This window comes from Cynocephalus volans, chromosome 5 (genome assembly GCF_027409185.1).
Source record: "Cynocephalus volans isolate mCynVol1 chromosome 5, mCynVol1.pri, whole genome shotgun sequence".
NCBI lineage: Eukaryota > Metazoa > Chordata > Mammalia > Dermoptera > Cynocephalidae > Cynocephalus > Cynocephalus volans.
Window position 1 is genome coordinate 92,782,898 of NC_084464.1, and position 23,833 is coordinate 92,806,730.

The following is a 23,833-nucleotide window of genomic DNA, read 5'->3' on the forward strand; positions in this document are numbered from 1 at the left end:
TTGAAAGTCTTCCAGATTAAAAAATCAAACCATACCATACAAATAATAGAAGAAATATGAAAGAATTAATTCCTCTTCAACTTCAATATAAGAAAAGGATTTCTAATTATGACTCAAAATCCAGAGGCAATAAAAGATTAATAAATTTGATTTCATAAAAATAATAAAATTTTGTAGGGCAAAAAAAACATTAACAAAGTCAAAGGACCATAGGCAAGAAACAAGGACAGATAATTCCCCAAAAAAGGTAATACAGCCTTTAAATACATGAAAAGATGTTCAACCTCATTAATAATTAAAACTACACTGAGATACCGTTTCTCACTTACCAGATTGATGAAAACGTTAAAATTTGACAACACACATTCTGTTGGTGAGGCTATGAAGTACAGGCATTCTTATACACTGCCAGTGGGAATACAAACTGGTACTACTCTTTTGGAAAAGAATTTGGCAATATCTAACAAAATTTCACATACACGTAGCCTTTGATTCAGCAATCCTTCCTCCCAGGAATTTACCCTGAAGTTATACCTTCAACAACATGGGGGAATAAATAGGCCCACAGTTATTCTTAGAAGCATCATTTGTAATTGCAAAATATTGGAATCAATCTAAATGCCTATACATAGGAGAGTGGTTTAATAAACTATGGTAAATCCACACAATGAGTACTATGCAGCTGTTAAAAAAAAATGAGGAAGATATCTATGAAATGATATGTGGTAGTTTCTAGAATATACCGTTAAATGAAAAAAAACAAGGTGCAAAAGACTATCCAGTTCTAAAGAATACGATATCCGTCCTGTAAGAAAGGGGGAAAAGGAAAATATACATGCATCTTGTACACCTGAACAAAAAGAACTACAGGAAGGATAAACCAGAAAACTGAAGAGACTGATTACTTACAGGGAATAGGCAAAAATAGGATGAAAAGATGGGAGAACGGGAAAGGGATAGGAGAGAGTGACAATTCTCAGAGTATATAATTTAATTAGTTCTAACTTTTAGAACCAGGTTAATGTTTCACATACTCAGAAAAATAAAAACTTAAAATCAACCAAGGATAAGGGTGAACTCAAAACAGAATACAAACAGAAACCAATGAAACTAATTGTATTACAAATGAAAACAGAACTACACTGAAGGCGTTGGCAGGAGGAGAGAAAATAATCTAAATAACTTTGGAGCATAGTGCACTTTGACTATATAATCTAACGCTAAAGTCAGACCCAACTGTACACAAATATACTTTAAGTGAGTGGGTTTCTCAGAGGAGTTTGGGATAGACATTCCAAAACTACTTAATGTGTATTATAGTAAATAGTGTGGATAATGAAAACCAAGTTTCTCATTATCAGAGAGAGGAGTTACAAATAGAAAAGGAGAAAACTTGAATAAATCCTATGATGCTGAATTACAATTGAAGTACTATGAACTCATAATTTTGAAAAAAATGTACACATGCACATAGACGCACATACAAACATATAGATACAGATGTATGTATATGTATGTACACACACATACTTCTTAGCTCTGTCTTTTGAGAGGGCCTAGAATTAATGACAGCCTAGTACTAATAAGCCCACCTAGTACCCAGAAATTGGTTTCTAAATACCACTGCTTGGATAAATGGTTGATTCCAGGGCTGGGGTAGGAAACAAGATAAGCCTGGAACATGTGGGGGTGTCAAAAAGTAAGGAAGTGCTCAAAAAATGGTGGAAAGATATCAAAAAGACAGCAGTCACTTGGGGCTCTGAATGGCCAAATCTCAGACATTTTGAGCAATAAAATAATTGCTAAAAAAAATTATAACCCAAAGAATATAATACAAGTCTATGAGTCCATACTGCTTGAATTAATGAATGAGTGAATGAATGAATGAATGAAAGAAGGAATGAGGAATAATGGAAAGTTCTTCTTTACAGTTGAATTCCATTATTCTACTTAGCAAACAATACAGTATAACTATTTCCGGCAAGAATAACCAATGAATGTTAAAATTGATGGGGAAAACTACAATGAGAAACAGGATATTTACAAAGTCTCAGAGTATCTCCTCCACAAGATTCTTATTAAACACAAAGGGAAAAATGGTAACTTTATCATGGAGAAACCTGGCAGACACCAACTTAACCAAGAGATCAAAGTTAACATCACCAACAATGGGACAATTCAATACCATGTGCCTCCTGAAATGACACACAGAAAATTACTTCTGTGGTATTTTTGCCAAAATGCATAATCTGAATCATGAGGAAACATCAAACTCAATTTGAGAGACAAGCTACAGGATAACTGGCCACTACTGTTCAAAAGCATCAAAATAAGAAAAGAAAGCCTAAGAAATTGTTTCAGAAAAAAGAAAAGGAAGAGACATGATAACCTAATGCAACATATTAGATCCTGGATTGGATCCTGTGCCAGAAGTAGAATATTACTGAGACTTTTGGTGAAACTTAAATAAGGTCAACAGTTAGACAATGTTAATAGATCAATTTAATTTCTTGATTTTGATCACTGTACTACAGTTATATAAGATGTTAACATTTGGGAAATGTGGATAAAGGGAACATGAGAACTATTTGTACTGTTTTTGAAACTTTTCTGTAAGTCTGACCAAATGAAAACATTTTTTAAAATTTAATTAAGTCTTAGAGATTAAAAAATGCAGTCAAAAGTAGTCAGAGCTATAAAACTAAAGACATCTCATTTTGAAAAGTATCATTTTACTGAAATACAGTAACTGTTAAGTCTTCCATCAAATAAACTTTAATTTCACCTGTTTCTGAAACTACAGTGGTTTAGTGTTTATCAATTCACCTATATAACTAATACAAATTTCCCATTGTTTCATTTTTACAAACTTCTAAATTTCTATCTATATTATTTGGTTGTCCACTTAGAAAATATTCCCTATTCTATAATGTTTTAAAATCCATTAGCATTTCCTCTGTCAAAATTGCCACTTTACTCACTTTACCTCCAGGCCTTGGCCAGACAAAATTCCAAAAGTATCTTGCAAAAGTATAATGCAAAATTCCTAGGCAGTATCTTTTACTGCTAACTATATCCAGATCTCATATTACACTTAATTTCAGAGATTCCTGGATCTAAATATTGTTAACTAGATACAATGAATGGCCATTAAATTATGGAATAAGGATAATAAAAAGATCCCACACTCTGCCCAGATATGGTTTTAAAGACAATGGAGTCTTTAGAGTTGAAGCCTGTTAATCAGCTGTTCTGATTCCTTGGCTTCCAAGACCATTCTACAGATCCCTAAGGCTCTTTTCACCTTATAAATCACAGAAAAGTCCCTCTCCCATGCTCTTGGCCTTAAATCCTATTGTATAAAAGATTTTTCACTGGTCCAAAAAACATCTGACATATATTTTTTTTCTCACAGAATAAAGTATCCTAAAGTATCCATGGGCCGGCCCATGGCTCACTTGGGAGAGTGTGGTTCTAACACCAAGGCCACGGGTTCAGATGCCTATATAGGGATGGCCAGTTAGCTCACTTGGGAGAGCCTCGTGCTGACAACACCAAGTCAAGGGTTAAGATCCCCTTACAGGTCATCTTTTTTAAAAAATAGAAAAAAAAAAATCTTAGCTCAAATTACTTTAGCTAACTATCTAGGGTCTAACAGTCCTGAGACACAGAGAAAGGGGTATACAACTACAGAGGAGGGAAAATAAGCCAAAGTAGGATGGCACAATACAAGTGACAAATTTTGCAGGCTTTGTTATTTTGCCCAAGGTTTACCATGACCATAGCCTGGATACTGTGAAAAAGGCAATGTAGAAAGTAAAGAGTACCTAAGATATCAAACTCATCAGAGATTAAATCTATGCCTCAACCCCAAGTCTGCAGGCCATTTTGTAAAGCCAAGAGATAGGCACCTTGATCCTCATCTTTTTCACTCTTTCTCCACAAATTAAAAATTAAATGCAACCTACATCATCTTCAAAATAATATTTAAAAACTAATATATATATACACTCCTAATTATTCTAAAATATTTTATTATAACAAAGTTAATAGGACTTCTATATTAATAATAATTTTTTCAATATTATAACATTTGCTAAATGAATAAATACATACAGCAAAACTAATGGATCTAAAAAATATGGATTACAAAAGAGAGAAAGTGTGAGGAAGAATAAAACTTATATTAATGAATAGTTTAAAACTTAGAAATATGAAATTTGAATAGCTTTGCTGTAAGAACACAACAACCTTAAGAATATATAAAATTACAAAAAAGTACTTGTAAGGATTAAGAGAAAAAGGAAAACTATTCAAAGGAATAAAATACAGAATGAATCAGTGAGAATTGGTCATTTTTAGATTATAAACTGACAACTTGTCTATTAACTTGAAATGTGCCCAATAACCACTAAAGACAGACATATCAAAAACCACAATATTAAGAGAAAATGCCCTCAAACTTAACATTTGGTACAGATTTGAGTCAAACTAACAGAACTCTGAAACCGAAAATTTAGCATAATGACTGCATTACAAGCTTAGAATACCAGCAAAACAAAAAATAATTACAATTTTTTGAAACATGCTTATTTTGCTGTTCAAGTCACTCCCAAGAATACACTCTTCTCCTAACAACAAAGCAACATTCCTCAAGCATTAGGGTTATTTGTGTAATTTTTTTAGAAATCTAACTTACCGAGTACCATCTGCTTTCCAGCTTACTTTATATGGCTTCTGCTCTAAAAGTTTAATATTTTGCTTGTCCATGGAAACAGGCTGTGCTCCAGGGAATCCAGACCTTAAAGAAGAACATTTTATTACTATCATGGCTGGCATCCATACAAAGCAATACACGTCTTAAACCAACCTCAAATGAGGCACACATTTATCATAATGTTCTTCCTATCATGAGATTAATGTCAACTGGAATAATATCAGCTTTCACAAGAATGCTAACAAAAGGTTATCATTTTCTTGACATTTTAGAATGCATGTTAACTGGGCTCTAAATTGCTACTGCTGTCATTATTGGGCTAATTTAAAAATATTAGTAAACATGGTCTAAACAGTAAAGTAGTTATGTTTACAAGTCTTTTACTCAAATAGTTGTTTAAACTGGCTTAATTACCTTACATTATTCTAGACCCCATAATTCTCCATCACAACACTGCCAACTTGACTTAATTCTGCAGGGTTGGCAAATTTCTGCCCAAAAGATGTCCAGAAGTGACCAAACAGGAGAAATGTAGGAAAAGATTAAGGTACACTGGCAAGGGTTCAAGACAACATTAAAACCAATATTATTTCTTCATTATTCTAACTTTAAATTATTTCTAATTGGTTTATCTTATGAAATGTCTGATAAATATTTTCAAATCACAGTAGGGAGAAGAATACATTTAAAGTTGATTTTCCCAGGCTTCTGATTACAGAAAAACTGGAAAATGAGGCACATTCAAGTTTCACCTCTTCTCTCTTAATACATTGATAAGACCAGACCAAACATTGATCAGCAGCATTGATCATTTGATCATAGAATCAAAGACATGAAAAAAATACTAGATAGCGACAACAGTAATTTTCTATTGCTTTAGGAGGACATGTGAGTCATCTAACTTCGACTAAACTGTTTGGTTATTGCACTGACTGTCTTGAATAAATCTGACATTTTCAAGCATGCTGTGTAAACTTACTATCTTCAAAGAGCAAAGAAAGAATCTATGTCAGTGTTTGCATTAATTTTAAGTGTTGCAGAGTAAGAATAAGTTTTATTTAAAACTTTAAAGTGTTTATTACCCTTCCCAGCCACAGAATTGATGACACTTCTGTTGTACCTCTCCTAACTTTGGTTGAGTTGTTACTTGAGTTACACCTTTAACAGTTACACCTTCCAAGAAAATAGCACCCTTTAAAAAGAAGGAAAACAAATATATTTTATTAGAGCTCAAATCCATTTACAAAGTAAAAACCAAGAGACAAATTAGTTCATTTTCACAACTCTAAACAAGTCAATGTATGAAAAAGAAATGGTCTGCTCCAAGAGGCTCTATAAACTCCCCCAGGATTGTACACTAGGTTTTCCTTAATCCAGCATATGATTTTCAATGTACATACATAGTCCAGTGACGATATCATGCTGTCAAAGCACTCTAGATGCACTTCTTAGTAATGATATCAGTAATAATATCTACCATTTAGTGAGAGCCAAGCAGAATATCTGGCATTTTATAAACTTTCTCTCAATCCTTACAACAATTCTGAAAAGTAGATTGTCTCATATTTATTTCACAGATGAGTAAATGAAGTATAAAGATTTTACGTATTCATTAAAGCAGCAAAAAACAGAATATGAACCCAAATCTACACTATACCATTCACCAATGGGGAAAGGCTGAGGGGTGGGGGACATTGTGTCATTGGTGGAGAATGGATTTTAAGGGGATAAACACCCAAAATCTTTACCTTTGTAAACTAGAGCATAACAGTAGGCAAAGTGGCTAAGCAATAGTCATTGGATGTATCAACATAAAAACTAAATATTACTCATCATTGAATTTTTAATCTACATTCTTTAACTCAGAACTATGTAAAGTATCTTATTGTATTTCATAGCAAGCATATTTTTGAAATATCACAGAGAAGCGAAGCAAATGGAGAATTTATATACCAAACAACAAAGAACAGTCCTGGAAATTTTAAAAACTAAAAAAATAGTCTAGATTTATGCTACAATTACTTTCAGACCCATAAGAGGGCTGGCATCAGTCTCAAGAAGAATCCATAAAACAACTCTAGCTGTTAATGTAATGTAATTAGGGAATAAAAATATGGTCTACAAGCTGCAATGATCAACCTTCTGGCAAAGACGTGGCAACTCAAGCCACCTGAGAAGGGAAAAAAAAGAACACAATATTTAATCCACAGACATCCCTGTCAAATCTAGAAGAGTTCTGAGTTCTTCCAGCAGACACTGGTCCTACACTTTGCCCCTAATTCTGAATCACTTTTTATAGTTATTTAATCTGTTTTCTACTTCTTCATTTTCCTTAAATAACCATAATATAGAGATTTCTTGAGCCAAGTGATCAAAGAATAGCACTCCTCTCCTATTACACCACTACCTCGCTTTACCAGCCAATGAAATTTCATTTTAAAACCATTTCTGCCATTAAACATAATAGCTTTAAAAAAAAAAAAGCATTAAAGGAAAGCTCAACCAGTTAGATAACGTTTGTAACATATTTAGTTACTGAAAACACTCAGATAATTTCAATACCCACTTAAAAGTATATCTTGCATATGCTAATTAAAATGAAAACACTCAGAGTTCAATATTCAGCACCTTTATTCTGAAGGTATTAATAGCATAGGAGTTTTAAGGTTTACACAAAGAAGGTATCTAGCTTCATTTATGAACATGTATTTCCTAAGCAAAGTTAAGCAAAGTTAAGAAATAAATAATAATTTCTAAATAGACAAAATAAAAGCAAAGGCCAAATTAGCATAAGTCAGTCCTAAAACACAAGCATTACTTTTTTTTTAACAAGTAATAAAAGGACTAATGCACAGAAAACATGATCAACATTCAACCATGTGCTTTCCCACAATATTACCACAAATAGAAATATTTTAGTAAGTCTATGCAGTTGAACAAGCTGAATATTTTTAATTTAACAGAGCCAATTAATATTGAGCATCACTGTAGATTTAACAACTACTGAATTTGGTTATAAAAGATAACCCCGACCATCTAATAAATATTTGTCATCCATTTATTCTCCTTTATCTTTCCTTAATCCTTCCTACATCCTCACTGCTTCCCTACCTCTTTCAAAAGCCCCTCTTCCACTTAGAATAACTCTATTCAGCTATACCATTCAGATGTGACATCCACAGATATCCACTGTGGTTGATGGCACTGCAACTCTCTTTAAGAGCTACTCTCCCCGCCCACAAAGACAGGGCCCTAATAGCCATGTTACATGACATTACAAGATAGCATCCCAGGCCAGCCCAAGTTGATGGCAGCATGAGTGAAACCCTAATTCAACCTGAATTCATCAGACTCTCTCTCCCAGTAATTTGGAACTGGGATTCAAAGATGGGCAGTTAGTCTCCACATGTGGCTAATATTATAACATATAAGGTTAGAAGCTTTGGGACAGCTCAAATCTCCTAGGCTAATGAGGCATTAGAAAGAGGCAGTCCTGAAAGACAAAGACAGTAAGAAGACTGATACAAATAAAGAGAGAAAGCAGAAATGAAAAGTTAAGAAGAAATAGCAGGAACTAGGTTCTAGGTAACTTTCCAGATCCAGGCTCCACTATCGTACCAAAATCTGGCTATATTCCTGTGCCTGAGTTCCACTTACTCATGATACATGCCCCTTATTATTTAAGCTGATTTGAGTTAGTTTCTTCTACTCACAACCAGAGAATCTAAACTAATAAAATCCTCCACCCTTTGTGTATTGAAGGATATTGCCCCCTCCTTCATAAAAAGCAGTCAGTTATTTCTCACCATTCTAACTTCTATCATTATACTAGTTATATCCATATCCTCTGAGATAACTTACCCAACCAACAACCTAGGCTTCACGGTTCAGTTATTTCTTTTTTTTTTTTTTTTAAGGAAAAAATATCTGTAACAAAGATTTGTAATCAGTTACAAAGAAATCTGTAACTGCTTGTAATCGATTAGTCGTAAACATCACTGCACTCGGATCCATCAGTAATTTAATTTTCAATGACCCTCATCTTTACCAAACTTGAACAACCTGGTCCATGGCCATGCCATCACCATTCCAGACCACTCTACTCAATTCAACTCCCATTGACTGAGTGTCCACAACATTCCAAAACCAAGATGCCACTCTGACTTTTTACATTTTACATACCTTAACTCTTTTACTCTCACTGTGCCCACTTTTCAATTTCACCAAGACTAACAAATCCTTCATTCCTCCCTTTTAACAGTCTAACAGCCCACCACCCCTTCATCCTGACCTTACTTCTTATTCAGCCTAGATCCTATGGCTGATTACTCTAATTATTTTCTTCCTGATATCCTCAGTATCCCTTACCCTCTGGTCTTTCCATCACACCCATACTAAATGTCCCCATCCCTGAATCAACCTACCATTAGTCTTCTTCATTCCTACAGATAGGCAGCTGAAAATTACTGAGGAAAAATCACAATCTCAGTTGCATCCTCAGTGCTGAGACTGTTTCTCTCCTCTTGCTGAAGAACTCTTTCTCCAGCTGCTCTTGACCTCCATTCCCTTTCGTCCCCTCAGAGATTTTTCTATCATTTATTCTTCAACCTTTACTTTCGATTTCATTAACTCCACTTATTCCTTATCCACAACTAATAAATACACTTGCATTTCTCCCTCTATGTCTGCATCAAGCAATCACCCTTGCTCTCCCTTCTTGATCATAACCAAGCCACTTGAATGAATAGTCTACACTAGTGTGCAGAAATGAGTTAAAAAAACAAGACTACTGGCAAGGTTGACCCCTGGATGGCATCTGGAAACCTGACTTTCAGAATGTTCTCAGTCAACTGATAAGGGCGGTTCACCATGCCTAGACTACTTACACAAACAATACAGTTCATGCTGGACAAATGCTTTTCTTCTGGGATTCTGGAATTTTTGTACATGCTAGGCAGAGGGTATGTACAGGACCAGCCATCAGTGAAAACCTTGGGTACTGAGAGTCTAATGAGCTTCCATGGGCAGAAACATTGCACAAATGTTGCTGCAGAAAGAAGGAGCTCAGTATGACCCCATGGGGGAAGGAAAGAGCATGAAAAAGCCTGCACATGTACTCCTCCAGATTCCACTTGTCGTTGTCCCTTATGATCCAACTGTATATCCTTAGTACATTGTTGTAATAAATGTGAGTACAACTGTATGCTGAATCCCTTGAGTCCTAACACATCTCCAAAAGTGCAGGTGGAACTGCAGGCCCCTAACATAACTCTGTCTCCACTTTATCTTCCACTAGCTTCTTAAAATCACTGGTCTGATACAGCCTTACTGCACCCAGAAAATAATTCTCAGATAAATGCTTTCTATCTTTATTTTGTCCTCTCTGTAACATTTCATTCTGTTAAACCACTCACTATATGTTAATTCCAAACTATTTTTCGTGTTTTGCATTTCTTTGTCCTTTTGTGCTGCATCCTGATAGAATTCCTTAACAAGATCCTCCAGGTTGATAATTTCCTCTACAGCTAACTTCATTTTGCTATTCAGCCACCTGAATGTTTTTTTTAAATCATGATAATCATTTGCAAGATCTCTAATTGGTTCTTCTTCTTAATACTCTGCTATTATTTCATGGATTGATAGCCTCTCTCATCTTCTATGCTTTATCAACTGTTTCCTCTGGTGTTAGCTAAAAAGAATTAGGCAGTTCTATATGTACTAAGAAAAAATATCTGAGTAAAAATAAGCTGCATAAAAATACATTTATGTTTAAAGGGGACAGGAGGCTGGCCAGTTGGCTCAGTTCATTAGAACATGGTATTACAACATGAAGGTCAAGGGTTTGGATCCCTGTACCTACCAGCTGCCAAAAAATAAAAAGGGGGAGTGGGCCTGAACGTAAGGCCAAAACTAAATAAACATATGTAAGTGCACAGAAAAATGAGTATAAAAAGATAACCAAAAAGTAGAGAACAAGACTGGGAGTAAAGAAATATCTTTACTTTTAATTCTATATGCTCGTGGATGTTTGTATTTTTATTTTACAAAGAAAACTGATCTTTATGTCATATGTGCACATTTTTAAATTAAATAAGTAGATAAATAAGTAAATGGGGGAAATTCTTCTAAGAAGACAAGAATCCCAGCAGTGGTATGAAAGTTAAGAATTGTAAGTTGTTTGGTTTTCAAACTTTTCTTTAATGTAATTATATTACTTCCATAAGTAAAAAATTTAATAATTTTAGTACTTATTAAGGTTTGAAAAGAGGAAAAAACTATAAAAATAATACATAAGCCTTTAAATTTTTTTCAAAACTCTGCCTTTGAAAGTATAAGCACAAATTCTCAAAAATCACCATCTTTTCACTATCAGTTAGAAATCAAACCTAACTGCTTTCTCCAAAAAAGGAGAAAAATTATTTCTGCTTTTGGCAATAACTAACTAGTTCATTTAGACTAATTTTGCAGCCATAAGAAAAAGCTAGACAAAATGTTAAAGCACCCATTTAAACATATCACAGAATTAGAAAGGCAATAAAGACTCGAAGGGCTAAGAACTCAGAGGGAAGGGAAGCCCAGAGAGATCTGGTTCAGCTTTTCCCCTCTAGGATTTTCCTCTAGATGCACTGTTTCAAAAATGGTAACTGAGAGGCTAAGAAACTGAACAGAGCTTTCAGCAATATCATAGAAATGGGAAACAAAAACTGGAGTTATAGTATAGGCCACCAAGGAGAAGGAGTCCTGTTTAATTCTCCAAGGTTTCATTTAGGACCCCAAGAGGCTACACTCTACAAATAAGAATAAGCCAAAAGCAGACCAACCCCCCAAAACAAAAGCCTAACTTTTAAAAAGTTCAATCCCTGACTGAGTAAAGATGTTCTGCTTCTAATTCTGTGTAGGAGCAAAAGCAAATCCTTTCTGAGGGAAAAAAACATGGTCAGAGATTCAAATTATTTCCACAATTTTTCTTTTCTTTTTTTATTTGGTGGCTGGCTGGTGTGGGGATTCAAACCCTTGCCCTTGGTGTTATAACACCACACTCTAACCTACTGAGCTAATGAGCTAGCCTAATATCCACAATTTTTCAAAAATAATATCTAGCATTCAATCAAAAATACCCAAGGATGCATAAAAACTACAATTAACTACAAATCAAAACGACATGAGAAGAAGAGATCCACCAGAGATCCACATATTAGTTATGTGACACAGGCTTTAAAAAAAACTGGGATTAATATGTTCAAAAACTTAAATAACAGAATAATGAATTCTGGCAAAGAACTAAAAACCACTCAAAAAAAAAAAATGAAATATAAAGTCCAGAAGTGAAAAGAAAAATAACTAAAATTAAGTACTCAATGGATGAGTTTAACAGCAGCTTAGACAAAACTAATGAGGAAATTAGTAAAGTCAAAGATAGGTCAGAAGAAAATATCCGAATTGAAAAATAAAGAAACAAAAGGATTAAAAATATAGAAAGGAACATAAGAGCCTATTAGGTTAAGTAGAGGCCCAGGAGAAAAGACAAAGAATAGATCTAAAACAATATTTGAAAAGATAACGGCAAAGAATTGTCTAAAAAAAATTTTTTTTAATCCAGCCATAGATTTAAGAATTCCTACAAACACCAAGTAAGATAAATACAAAGAAAACCACAAGTGGAAACATCATGGTAAAACTGCTGAAAAGCAAAACAAAAAGAAATTACCTCCAAAGAAGCAAGACAGCTGATTTCTCATCAGAAAGAGATGATAGAATGATGTCTTCAAAATGTTGGAAAAAAGTAACTGTCAAGCACCCAGATTTTTATACCCAGGACAAATGTTCTCCAAAATGATGTCAAAAAAAGATATTTTGACACAAATTCTAAGAGAGTGTGTCATAACAGACCCACATTAAAGGAAATATTAAAGAGAGCCCTTCAGTTAGAAGGAAAACCATTCCAAATGGAACCACAAAAATACATGAAAGAATGAAGAGTACCAGAAAGGGTAAATATGTTGGTACATCTAACAAATATTGACTGTCTTATGGGGTTTAAAATATAGAGAGAATTAAAATAAACAATACCAAAAAAAGGCAGAAAGAGGTAAATAGAATCAGTTTCTAAAATTCTTGCATTGTCTAAAAAGTACTAACACATACAAGCCTTTAACAAGTCAAAGATATATATTTAAATCAGGTAACTACTAAAAGAATAGTAAGGAATGTATAACTAACAAGCAATGAGTTGGGGTAATAGAATAATAAAAATGACTAACAGTAAAGCAGGCAAGAAAGAAAGATAAAAAAGAATATACCACAAGTGAAACAAAAAAACAGTTAGACAATTTATATCTAATTTTATCAGTAAACTAAATGTACATGGACTAAATACTCTAAGGTAAAGACTGTTGACTGGATAAATAAAACCCAGCAGCATGATGCTTATAAGAGATACATCTTAAATAAAGGATGAAAAAGACTCAAAGTAAAAGACATTCCATGCAAACACTATCTGAAAGAAAGCTTTTGCAACCATATTACTATCACATACTCCAAAGTGATAAAGACACTGTAAAAATAAAACAATTTTTTACACATATTAGTATGTACCAAATAATACCACCTCAAAATATTAAAAGCAAAACTTGATAGAAATACAAGGAGAAATAGGTAAATCCGCAATCATAGTGGGGAATTTTTAAAACACTTCTCGTAGTAACCAACAAAATAAAATAGGAGAAACTAGGTTTGGAATTTTATTTTAAATGTCGTATTTATTTTCCCTTAAGAAACATGCCGACCATGGCTATTTTTCTCTTAATACTGCTGGAGCTCATTTACACCTAAAGGAATTTAATGGTACTTGATAATATAAAATAGATGTCACTCTTAAGACCTTTTCTTCTAGCAAAAAAAAAATCTGCAAACTTTACCCCATTTATCAAATTAATAACACTGTTTTAAACTCTTTTGCAGAATCAAATATATCTCAAATATATCATAATTCAAAACACATTAAGCATATGCTCATGATGAATATTACTCTTAAAAAATACAGTGAATTCCCTTATAAAAATGATATCATATGAGGGTAATCATCTATACTTCATCTTCTGCTATTTATTCAACTTTCCTTAGAATGTGATGATTGTTTTTCTAGGTATGTGATTCAGTAATTTCAGGTATACTAAATCCAGGAAATAATGTCAGACTAAAAGAATAAGTTACTTTTGAAAGTATTTCTGTGTTTCCAAGCAGCTTACAATTTTCAGCGACCTTATAGTCTTGAAGTTTGAAATGTGTAAATGCAATTAAGACAATGTTTTTCAAACAAGGAACTTTTTTTAAAAGCCCAAAATAACTGTGTTATATGATTTGTATAAAACAATCAAAGCATTTTCTTCCCTGCCTATGAACCACTTCCTACTAATAAATGAGTTGTGATGTTTACAGTTCAACCATAATTCAAGGGTACTTCAAAAAGTTTGTAGAAAAATAGAATTCAAAGATAATACAAATCTCTCCAAGAACTTTTGAAGTATCCTGTATACCACACACTTCAACTACTAACATCATAAACACTTAATTACCTCCGCACTTTCCCTAACTTTCCCCTTTGGCCTATACCATGTACTTATGTGTGTACAAGTAAAACCAGTACTTTTCCTCTCAATAGTTCCCCTAAACTCCAAGAAAAGGAGATAACTCCTACTGTTTTTGGTTAGGCCTTTTATTTCTAGAAGATTAATAAACATTGGCTAGAGAAGTCAAAGTCTCTTCAGCTCAACTTTATGGAAAGTATGAAAACACCACCCACAGTGGGAGGTAGAAGAAATCACATGTAAAGTTATTTTAACTATGTGAAAATTTTGTAAAGCATTAGTAAAAATTCTCACTAGACATTTAGTTGGAATCTTACAGTACTTTGTAAAGAAATAGTAACTTCTCAATCTACCTAAATAAAAACAGGATGAATTTACATAACTGCAATTTTGTGCTCGCTTCGGCAGCACATATACATAACTGCAATTTTTCTCTTAGAAAAGATAGACTCATGGCTATCAAGAATCTTTAGAAATAGCCAGAATGAAACAACCTTACAAACCTAAAGAAACATGACTAGCATTCCATTTTCATAAATCTCAATAACCATGCAGAAGAAGAAGGTAAAGACTATTATAATATTTTTTAACATTACCAGTTTTAACCGTTCTTTTCTCCTTTTGCCAAAGGAAGTACTTGACCCAGGTTCTGATTCCTTTTTTCCATCCTCATCCTCATCTTCATCTTCATCATCCTCAAAACACCAATCTGGCAACAGAGGTGGGGGTGGTGCTTCCTCTATATCACCATAGCGACGAAAAAGTTCCTTCAAATAATCACCCTTATAGATTCCTGGTGGTCTGGCTTGGGCAAAAGTAGCAACTGCTGCTTCAATACTGTGGAAAACAAACACCATGCAATTTCCTCACTATTCTCCATTTATGTAGACTCATCAAAACTCACTTCTTATACTCAAGGCACCATATAAAGTATAATAGGAGTTTACAAAATGGGCAAACCATGGTATTCACCCTCAAGGCATTTAATTTATTAAGGGACAAATTCTGAATAGGTTTTAATGTAAGGTACACTGATAATTCTTAAACTCTAAAAGTAAACTGCTATAAGAGTACAGAAGAGACCTGAGTAGGATCTGTGAATGATTTAAATAAAGTCTTAAAGATTGAGGTCTGACTGTAAGGGAAAACAGCAGTCAAGGAAATGTGAATAGCATTGTGAACAAAAGTAAAAGCATAATGATTTTTCAGGAACTTACAACAGACCAGGCTGAGTCTGACATAGGAGTCTGGGGTTATTGTGCAGAGAACCTGAACAGCCAGAGCTAGAAAGTACATGCAGGAGAGAACCACTGAGGATGTGTAAACTGTAAAATGTGCAATCAGATGTGTACTTCAACAGATTATATTCAAAAAAGGATCTGCTGTGTGAAAGGCTTTGTAAACATAATGACCCTCAATGAGTCAACAAGAAAATTCAGTTAGTAATATCCTATTCTTTTAGGAACTTCAAGTAACTAAAGTCCTAATCTCTCACGATCTAAAAACATACTTCACAAAAAAAAAGGTGCTCATGCTAACTGGTTTAAATGGAGTAATAACGCTGTCTTAAAAACACTTCCTTTGCATTGTTGGGTGGGAGGGGGGAGAGGGAGGAGGGAGGGCGGTTTCGGTAATGGGCCACAATAATCAACTACATTGTATATCGACAAAATAAAATTTAAAAAAAAAAAAAAAAAACACTTCCTTTGTAGAGCATTATAAGCTTTTCATAGCACTCAACAGCTATAAAAAAGACTAATAAAAAGGAAAACAACAATAGTAAATTCCAAAGCTGAATACAAACACAAAATATTGGTACAAACTGTCTAATAATTCTGTAAGATGTGAAAAGAATCTAGAAAAGTAAATATATACACAGTTTATGGGATTCATAAGTACTCAAGGATTCATAAGTGCTACTTAGTACAACACACTAGGTGACGGTATTCTAAAGATTACCCATATCTAAAATGAAAACCATTTCAAATTATATTAACCATGAGTTCACAAAAAGCTTAGCAATATAAAATGCTACAACAAAAACAACAAAATTTTTTATTACTAAATACATCTTCTTCCATTGTAACAAGATACAAGTACCTCCAATCCATTTTCTCCACCAAAAAGGCACATATGAGGAAACCAGTGCGATTGAAACCATGGGTACAATGAACACCTAGAAAATAAAGTAGCTTTGGTTTAAAATTAATAACTCACTTCTGAGGCCACATTTTACTTTAAAATTTCAACCTGCAATCAAAACATTTCAGTCATTTCATAAAATAACTATATTTTTTAAAAGCTTGAAACACCTTCTAAGTTAATTTTTCAGTTTAAGATGATTAATATCTAATTATAGTACTGACTAGAAGTTTAAATGTAATACACTTCAAAATGTTCATGGAAAAATGGGATTATAAGATAACATGAATCTTCCCATGAACTTTTTTACCCTCATATTGGTTTATTGGTTAAAAACTGTCTCTACTATCTAAAGACTTCTCTTACTAAGAGATTCCAAGCATGGTAAATAAAGAGGCATTTTCATCAAACAGACACTAGAAACCTCTGGATCTGCAAACTTTGGATAAATTTTTCCATTAGGAAAAAATGGCCAATGGTACACACTTGCAAGATAGCCAAATCAATTTTTTTTTTTAAATCCAGAAACTAGATCAGGGCAAAGAAACTAATGAAAACAAACTCACCTGGGGGTTGTCACTAGTTGAATGTAATCAACCAAAGTGACTGGCTATAGAAAATAATTAACTAACTGTTGGATATACAGTACAATAAAAATACTACTACTTTCAAGTTATCTAGAAACCAAGTGACTGTATCTTTACGGTAGCTTGCAATCTTTCAAAATAAACTTCAGAAGGAAAAAAATTTGCAGAGAAAAGGAAATTTATTTTTCTTAATCCCTCTTTCAGGACATATTCATGGTCTTAATTAACTACTTTGAAAATAGTAAATAAAACAGCTTGATGGACATTAACATGACAACTCTGCGGCCAGGTAAACTAACAATCCTGCGGACCTCAAAATAAAGCTTTTCCTATTATCTCTGTTTAATTAAAGAATATCCTCATATTTAGTACTAAATCTTTTTTCACCGGCCATCCCTATATAGGATCCGAACCCGCGGCGGGAGCGCTACAGCGCTCCCAGCGCCGCACTCTCCAGTGCGCCACGGGGTCGGCCCCTAGTACTAAATCTTTTTAATGTTACCTTTTGCAAACTACTCTCTTCCATGTATATAGATCATCCTGAGAGAGTGCAACCAAGATCAAATACAGAAATAAACTCATAAAATTACAAGCTTCTAGAAGAAAACACGGGAGAAAATCTTTGCACTCTTGGGGTAGAAAAGATTTCTTAGATGAAACACAAAAAGCATGACGCGAAAGAAAACACTGATAAATTAGGGTACTTCGAAACAATAAACGTTTGCTCTTTGAAAAACACCATTAAGAAAATAAAAAGGGGCCAAGCCCGTGGCGCACTTGGTAGAGTGCGCTGCGACGGTCCCGCCGCGGGTTCGGATCCTATATAGAACTGGCCGGTGCACTCACTGGCTGAGTGCCGGTCACAAAAAGGACAAAAAAAAAAAAAAAAAAGAAAAAGAAAAAGGCCAGCCACAGAAAATATTTGCAATACATGTATCTGGCAAAGGACTTGTATCTAGAATATATAAAGAACTCTTTTACACCTCTACTCACTTTTTTAAAAACTGGGCAAAAGAGTTGAACAGACACTTTACAAAAGAAGATATGCAAGAACCAATAAGCACATGGAAAGATGCTTAACCATCATTAATTCAGGAAAATGCAAATAAAAACCACAATGAGATCCCACTATATACTCATTAGAATGGCTAAAATTAAAGACTGACCATATCAAGTGTTTGTGAAGATATAGAGGAACTGGAACTCTCATTCACTGCTTGTGGAAATGTAAAATGGCACAGTCACTTTGGACAACAATTTTGCAGTTTCTTAAAAAGTTAAACATACACCAATATCAAGTGACCCATTCATTCTAATCCTAGTTATCTACCCAAGAAGAATAAAAACATATGTCCATACAAAGATTTGTACATAAAGACAAATGTCCACAGCTACACAAAGACAAATGTCCATAGAAACGTTATTGATACTGGCCAAAAACTGCAAACATCCTAAATGCCTATCCTCAGGTGAATGGAAAAGCAACATGTGGTACAGTCACACAGTGAATACTGCTCAGCCAAAAAAAAACCAACAAATTACTAATAAATGCAATGAGGATGATTTCAAAACTATTATACTATATGAAAAATGCCACATAACAAGTACATATGTAATTTCATTTACATAAAGTTTTAGAAAATGCAAACTAACCTACAGTACAGAAAGTAGAAAGTGATTTACCTAATCTGGAACTAAGGGTTGAAGACAAAATGGACACTAAGAAGTATGAGATGCAAATATTCTGCATCTTGATTGTGGTTTCACCACTGTCTACAACTGCCAAAATTCATCAAACTGTACTTGTATTTTTTTTTTCTTTTGGGGGCCAGTATGGGGACATGAACCCTTGTCCGTGAGGTTATAACATGGTACTCTAACAAACTGAACTAACCAGCAAGCTGCACACTTTAAATAATGCATTTTATTATATATAAATTATACCTCAATATATTAATTTTTTTAAATCTACATATTCAAGTGAAATACTGGTACAAATATGCAATTGGTATTAATAACATAATTCTAATGTTAGTGTTCATAAATATGGCCTTGTTCTCAGCAATTAACTTTACCAAAAACAAAAGTTATAAATTGAATTCACTAGCAAATATAAACAAATGAAAACCACTTCTACCTTGTTTGTGGATTACAGTAGGATTTCTTTCAAAAAAGGCCCTCACTAAAAAAAAAAATTTTTTTGAAAACTACTATCAACTGAGCCCAATCACCTGCCTATTTCTACAATCCACAGCATAAAATGATCATTAGTATTTGGAATAAAAACCTTAATTAGTGAATAAGCCTCAATAAACAAGGATATAAAGAAACTGCAGACAGTAGGAACAATCTGTACAAACGTAAATATATATGGCAAACTACAAATAAATCAGAATGGCATAAGGCATGGGGTGTTACAAGAAAGTAATGCCAAATAAAGTTGGAGAGAGTAAGAGGGCCAAAATCCTGGGGAAACTAAAGAGATTATAAAGGCAATGGAGAGATACTAAAGAATTTTAAGCATGGCAATAAAATTATCAGGTGTTAGAAAATCACTCCCATGGAAGCTGACAGAAGAATGGGAAGACAATGAAGACATCCCAGTGAGATGATAAGAGTCCGAGTGACAAGAGTCATGGTGATGGGAATAATGAGGAGAGACAGACTGAAGAAACACTTAAGGTAGACTTTGCAATCTGAGGAGCAAATGACTAGAGATTGAGAGAAAAGATGTGAAGGGAGGCTTTGGTTTCTGACATGTAACATTCCTTTCTACCATATTATTCCAGACCAATTTAAGCAGCAAGTATTTCAATTTATATGTTTCTCACCTAAACCACTACTCTTTTTATATCCAATTTTTACTCTAGCAAAATTAATTAATATTTTATGAATACAAAATGTAAGAATTGCCAATTAATAAGTCATTTGAAAGTATACAATTTAAGAAAGTATCATTTCTTTCAATATTCTTTACTATGAAAATACATAGTTTTAGTCCTATTGTTCAGTTATACTTCAAAACATTATAGATGACTGGATTTTTAAAGTAAGATGAGGGTTATAAACTTACAAAACCTTCATCAAATTAAATCTCTATAGAAAAATTGAAAGATTATGTATTGGATGCAAAAAATCCCACTAACTAAGCATACTACAAGCTTAGATATGTCTTCAATGTTTTAAAAAAAGGCATTTTTCAGTTTTCTTCAGTGCATTATGAGAATGAATCTACCTAGTGGCAAATAAGCCATAGTTTATAACTAAAGATTACCTCACTATTAACTATTTCAAAGCAACTTCTTGCTCAAATCTATCGTCATTTTCTAGGTAAGCTAATATAAAAAAACTAATTTATATAACATTAAAGGTCAAATTAAGAAAATAAACTACCCAACAAAAAGAGAGAAAGGTGAGCTATAGCTATACAAATATACATACTAAATATGTAAACGTAAGTTAGGAAGGGGTGGCTTACGAAGAACTGGTGGCAATATATCTTTTTAAATAAAGCCCGGTCTCGACATATACAATTTCCTTTCGGTCTCATTTGTCAGATAAAATTTTACAATTAAAAAACTTATCTGATCAGTCTAAATCAGTGATTCTCAATTGGAGGTAGTTTTGCCCCCTACAGGACACTCAGCAATGTCTAGAGACAATTTTAATTGTCAAAATTTGTGGGGTACCACTAGCCTCTTACGATTAAAGGCCAGGGAAGCTGTTAAATATCCTACAATGCACAGAACAGCCCCTCAAAATAAAGAATTATCCAGTCCAAAATGTCAATAATGCTGAGGCTGAGACGACCTGGTCTACATGAGCAAGAAAAATAATAAGGACAAAAAGAAAACTAACAATTATGAAGAACCTATTATGTGCCAAGCATCTTAAATATTTTTATTTCATTAAAAGAAATATTTTTACCAATAAACATGTGCTACTCATGAAAATACATATTCACAAATTTGTCACTCATATGTGTAACTAGATACACCTAAAACAATTAGAGGCATTAGTTAAGATACGTATCTGTTACACACAGTCTACCATTAACCAAGAAATCAGCTATTTCTCTCTTATCGCAAAATTGATTTTTTTTGGGGGGGGGGGTTGGAGATTCTTTTCTTTTTTTTTAAATTTTATTTTCTCGATATACAATGTGATTGATTATTGTGGCCCATTATCGAAACCTCCCTCTCTCCATGGAATTGTAATTGTTATGTCTTCTTCTGCCCCCCAGTTTTTTTTTTCTTTTGTGTGTGTGTGAATTTATTTATTTATTTTTATCTCCCACCAATAAGTGGGAACATGTGGTATTTCTTTCTGTGCCTGACTTGTTTCACTTAATATAATTGTCTCTAGGTCCATCCATGTCGTTGCAAATGGCAGTATTTCATTCTTTTTTATACCTGAGAAGTATTCCATTGTGTAGATATACCACATTTTCCGTATCCACTCATCTGATGATGGACATTTGGGCTGGTTCCAACTCTTGGCTATTGTAAAGAGTGCTGCGATGAACACTGGGGAACAGGTATACCTTCGACTTGATGATTTCCATTCCTCTCGATTTCTCTTTCTGCATGTTCACTATTGGAGAATAGAAATGCTACTGATTTTTGTCTGTTGATTTTGTATCCTGCTACTGTGCTGAAATCATTTATCAATTCCAAGAGTTTTTTTGTAGAGGCTTTAGGCTGTTCGATATGCAGGATCATGTCATCTGAAAACAGGGACAGTTTGACTTCATCTTTTCCAATCTGGATGCCCTTTATTTCCTCCTCTTCTCTGATTACTCTGGCTAGTACTTCCCTTTTTATTTTTTTTTTTTTTAATTTTATTTTGTCAATATACATTGTGGCTGATTATTGATCCCCATCACCAAAACCTCCCTCCCTTCTCCCTCCCCCCTCCCCCCCAAAAATGTCCTTTCTGTTTGCTTGTCGTATCAACTTCAAGTAATTGTGGTTGTTATATCTTCTTCCCCCCCTCCCCGGTTTTGTGTGTGTTTGTGTGTGTGTGTGTGTGTGTGTGTGTGTGTGTGTGTGTGTGTGTGTGAATTTATATATTAATTTTAAGCTCCCACCAATAAGTGAGAACATGTGGTATTTCTCTTTCTGTGCCTGACTTGTTTCACTTAATATAATTCTCTCAAGGTCCATCCATGTTGTTGCAAATGGCAGTATTTCATTCATTTTTATAGCTGAGTAGTATTCCACTGTGTAGATGTACCACATTTTCCGTATCCACTCTTCTGATGATGGACATTTGGGCTGGTTCCAACTCTTGGCTATTGTAAAAAGTGCTGTGATGAACACTGGGGAACAGGTATACCTTCGACTTGATGATTTCCATTCCTCTGGGTATATTCCCAACAGTGGGATAGCTGGGTCGTATGGTAGATCTATCTGCAATTGTTTGAGGAACCTCCATACCATTTTCCATAGAGGCTGCACCATTTTGCAGTCCCACCAACAATGTATGAGAGTTCCTTTTTCTCCGCAACCTCGCCAGCATTTATCGTTCAGAGTCTTTTGGATTTTAGCCATCCTAACTGGGGTTAGATGGTATCTCAATGTGGTTTTGATTTGCATTTCCCGGATGCTGAGTGATGTTGAGCATTTTTTCATATGTCTGTTGACCATTTGTATATCTTCCTTAGAGAAATGCCTGCTTAGCTCTTTTGCCCATTTTTTAATTGGGTTGCTTGTTTTCTTCTTGTAAAGTTGTTTGAGTTCCTTGTATATTCTGGATATTAATCCTTTGTCAGATGTATATTTTGCAAATATTTTCTCCCACTCTGTTGGTTGTCTCTTAACTCTGTTAATTGTTTCTTTTGCTGTGCAGAAGCATTTTAGTTTGATATAATCCCATTTGTTTATTTTTCCTTTGGTTGCCTGTGCTTTTGGGGTCGTGTTCATGAAGTCTGTGCCCAGTCCTATTTCCTGAAGTGTTTCTCCTATGTTTTCTTTAAGAAGTTTTATTGTTTCAGGGTGTATATTTAAATCCTTAATCCATTTTGAGTTGATTTTAGTACACGGTGAGAGGTATGGATCTAGTTTCATCCTCCTGCATATGGATATCCAGTTATCCCAGCACTATTTGCTGAAGAGGCAGTCCCTTCCCCAGTGAATAGGCTTGGTGCCTTTGTCAAAGATCAGATGGAAGTAAGTGTGTGGGTTGATTTCTGGATTCTCTATTCTATTCCATTGGTCAGTGTGTCTGTTTTTATGCCAGTACCATACTGTTTTGGTTATTATAGCTTTGTAGTATAGCTTAAAGTCAGGTAGTGTTATGCCTCCAGCTTTATTTTTTTTGCTCAGCATTGCTTTGACTATGCGTGGTCTTTTATTGTTCCATATAAATGACTGGATAGTTTTTTCCATTTCTGAGAAAAATGTCTTTGGAATTTTGATGGGGATTACATTGAATTTGTATATCACTTTGGGTAGTATGGACATTTTCACTATGTTCATTCTTCCAATCCAAGAGCATGGGATATCTTTCCATCTTCTTGTATCCTCTCTAATTTCTCTCAGCAGTGGTTTGTAGTTCTCATTATAGAGATTTTTCACATCCTTGGTTAACTCAATTCCTAAGTATTTTATTGTTTTCGTGGCTATTGTAAATGGGCAGGCTTTCTTGATTTCTCGTTCTGCATGTTCACTATTGGAGAAAAGAAATGCTACTGATTTTTGTGTGTTGATTTTGTATCCTGCTACTGTGCTGAAATCATTTATCACCTCCAAGAGTTTTTTGTAGAGGTTTTAGGATGTTCGATATATAGGATCATGTCA

At 34.1% G+C, this 23,833-nt stretch overlaps 1 protein-coding gene across 6 annotated transcripts in view; it reads right to left on the reverse strand.

The window, feature by feature from the left end:
• The window catches only part of RNGTT (RNA guanylyltransferase and 5'-phosphatase), a 303,195-nt gene that overhangs the window by 253,657 nt on the left and 25,705 nt on the right, over positions 1–23,833 (reverse strand). For all 6 annotated transcript variants that reach the window (XM_063096565.1, XM_063096564.1, XM_063096563.1 and 3 more), the window contains exons 5-8: positions 16,405–16,480; positions 14,901–15,141; positions 5,800–5,909; positions 4,700–4,801 (exon numbers count right to left, since the gene is read on the reverse strand). In XM_063096565.1, coding sequence (XP_062952635.1) covers positions 4,700–4,801; positions 5,800–5,909; positions 14,901–15,141; positions 16,405–16,480 — 529 coding nt within the window. The remainder of the gene's footprint in view (positions 1–4,699; positions 4,802–5,799; positions 5,910–14,900; positions 15,142–16,404; positions 16,481–23,833) is intronic.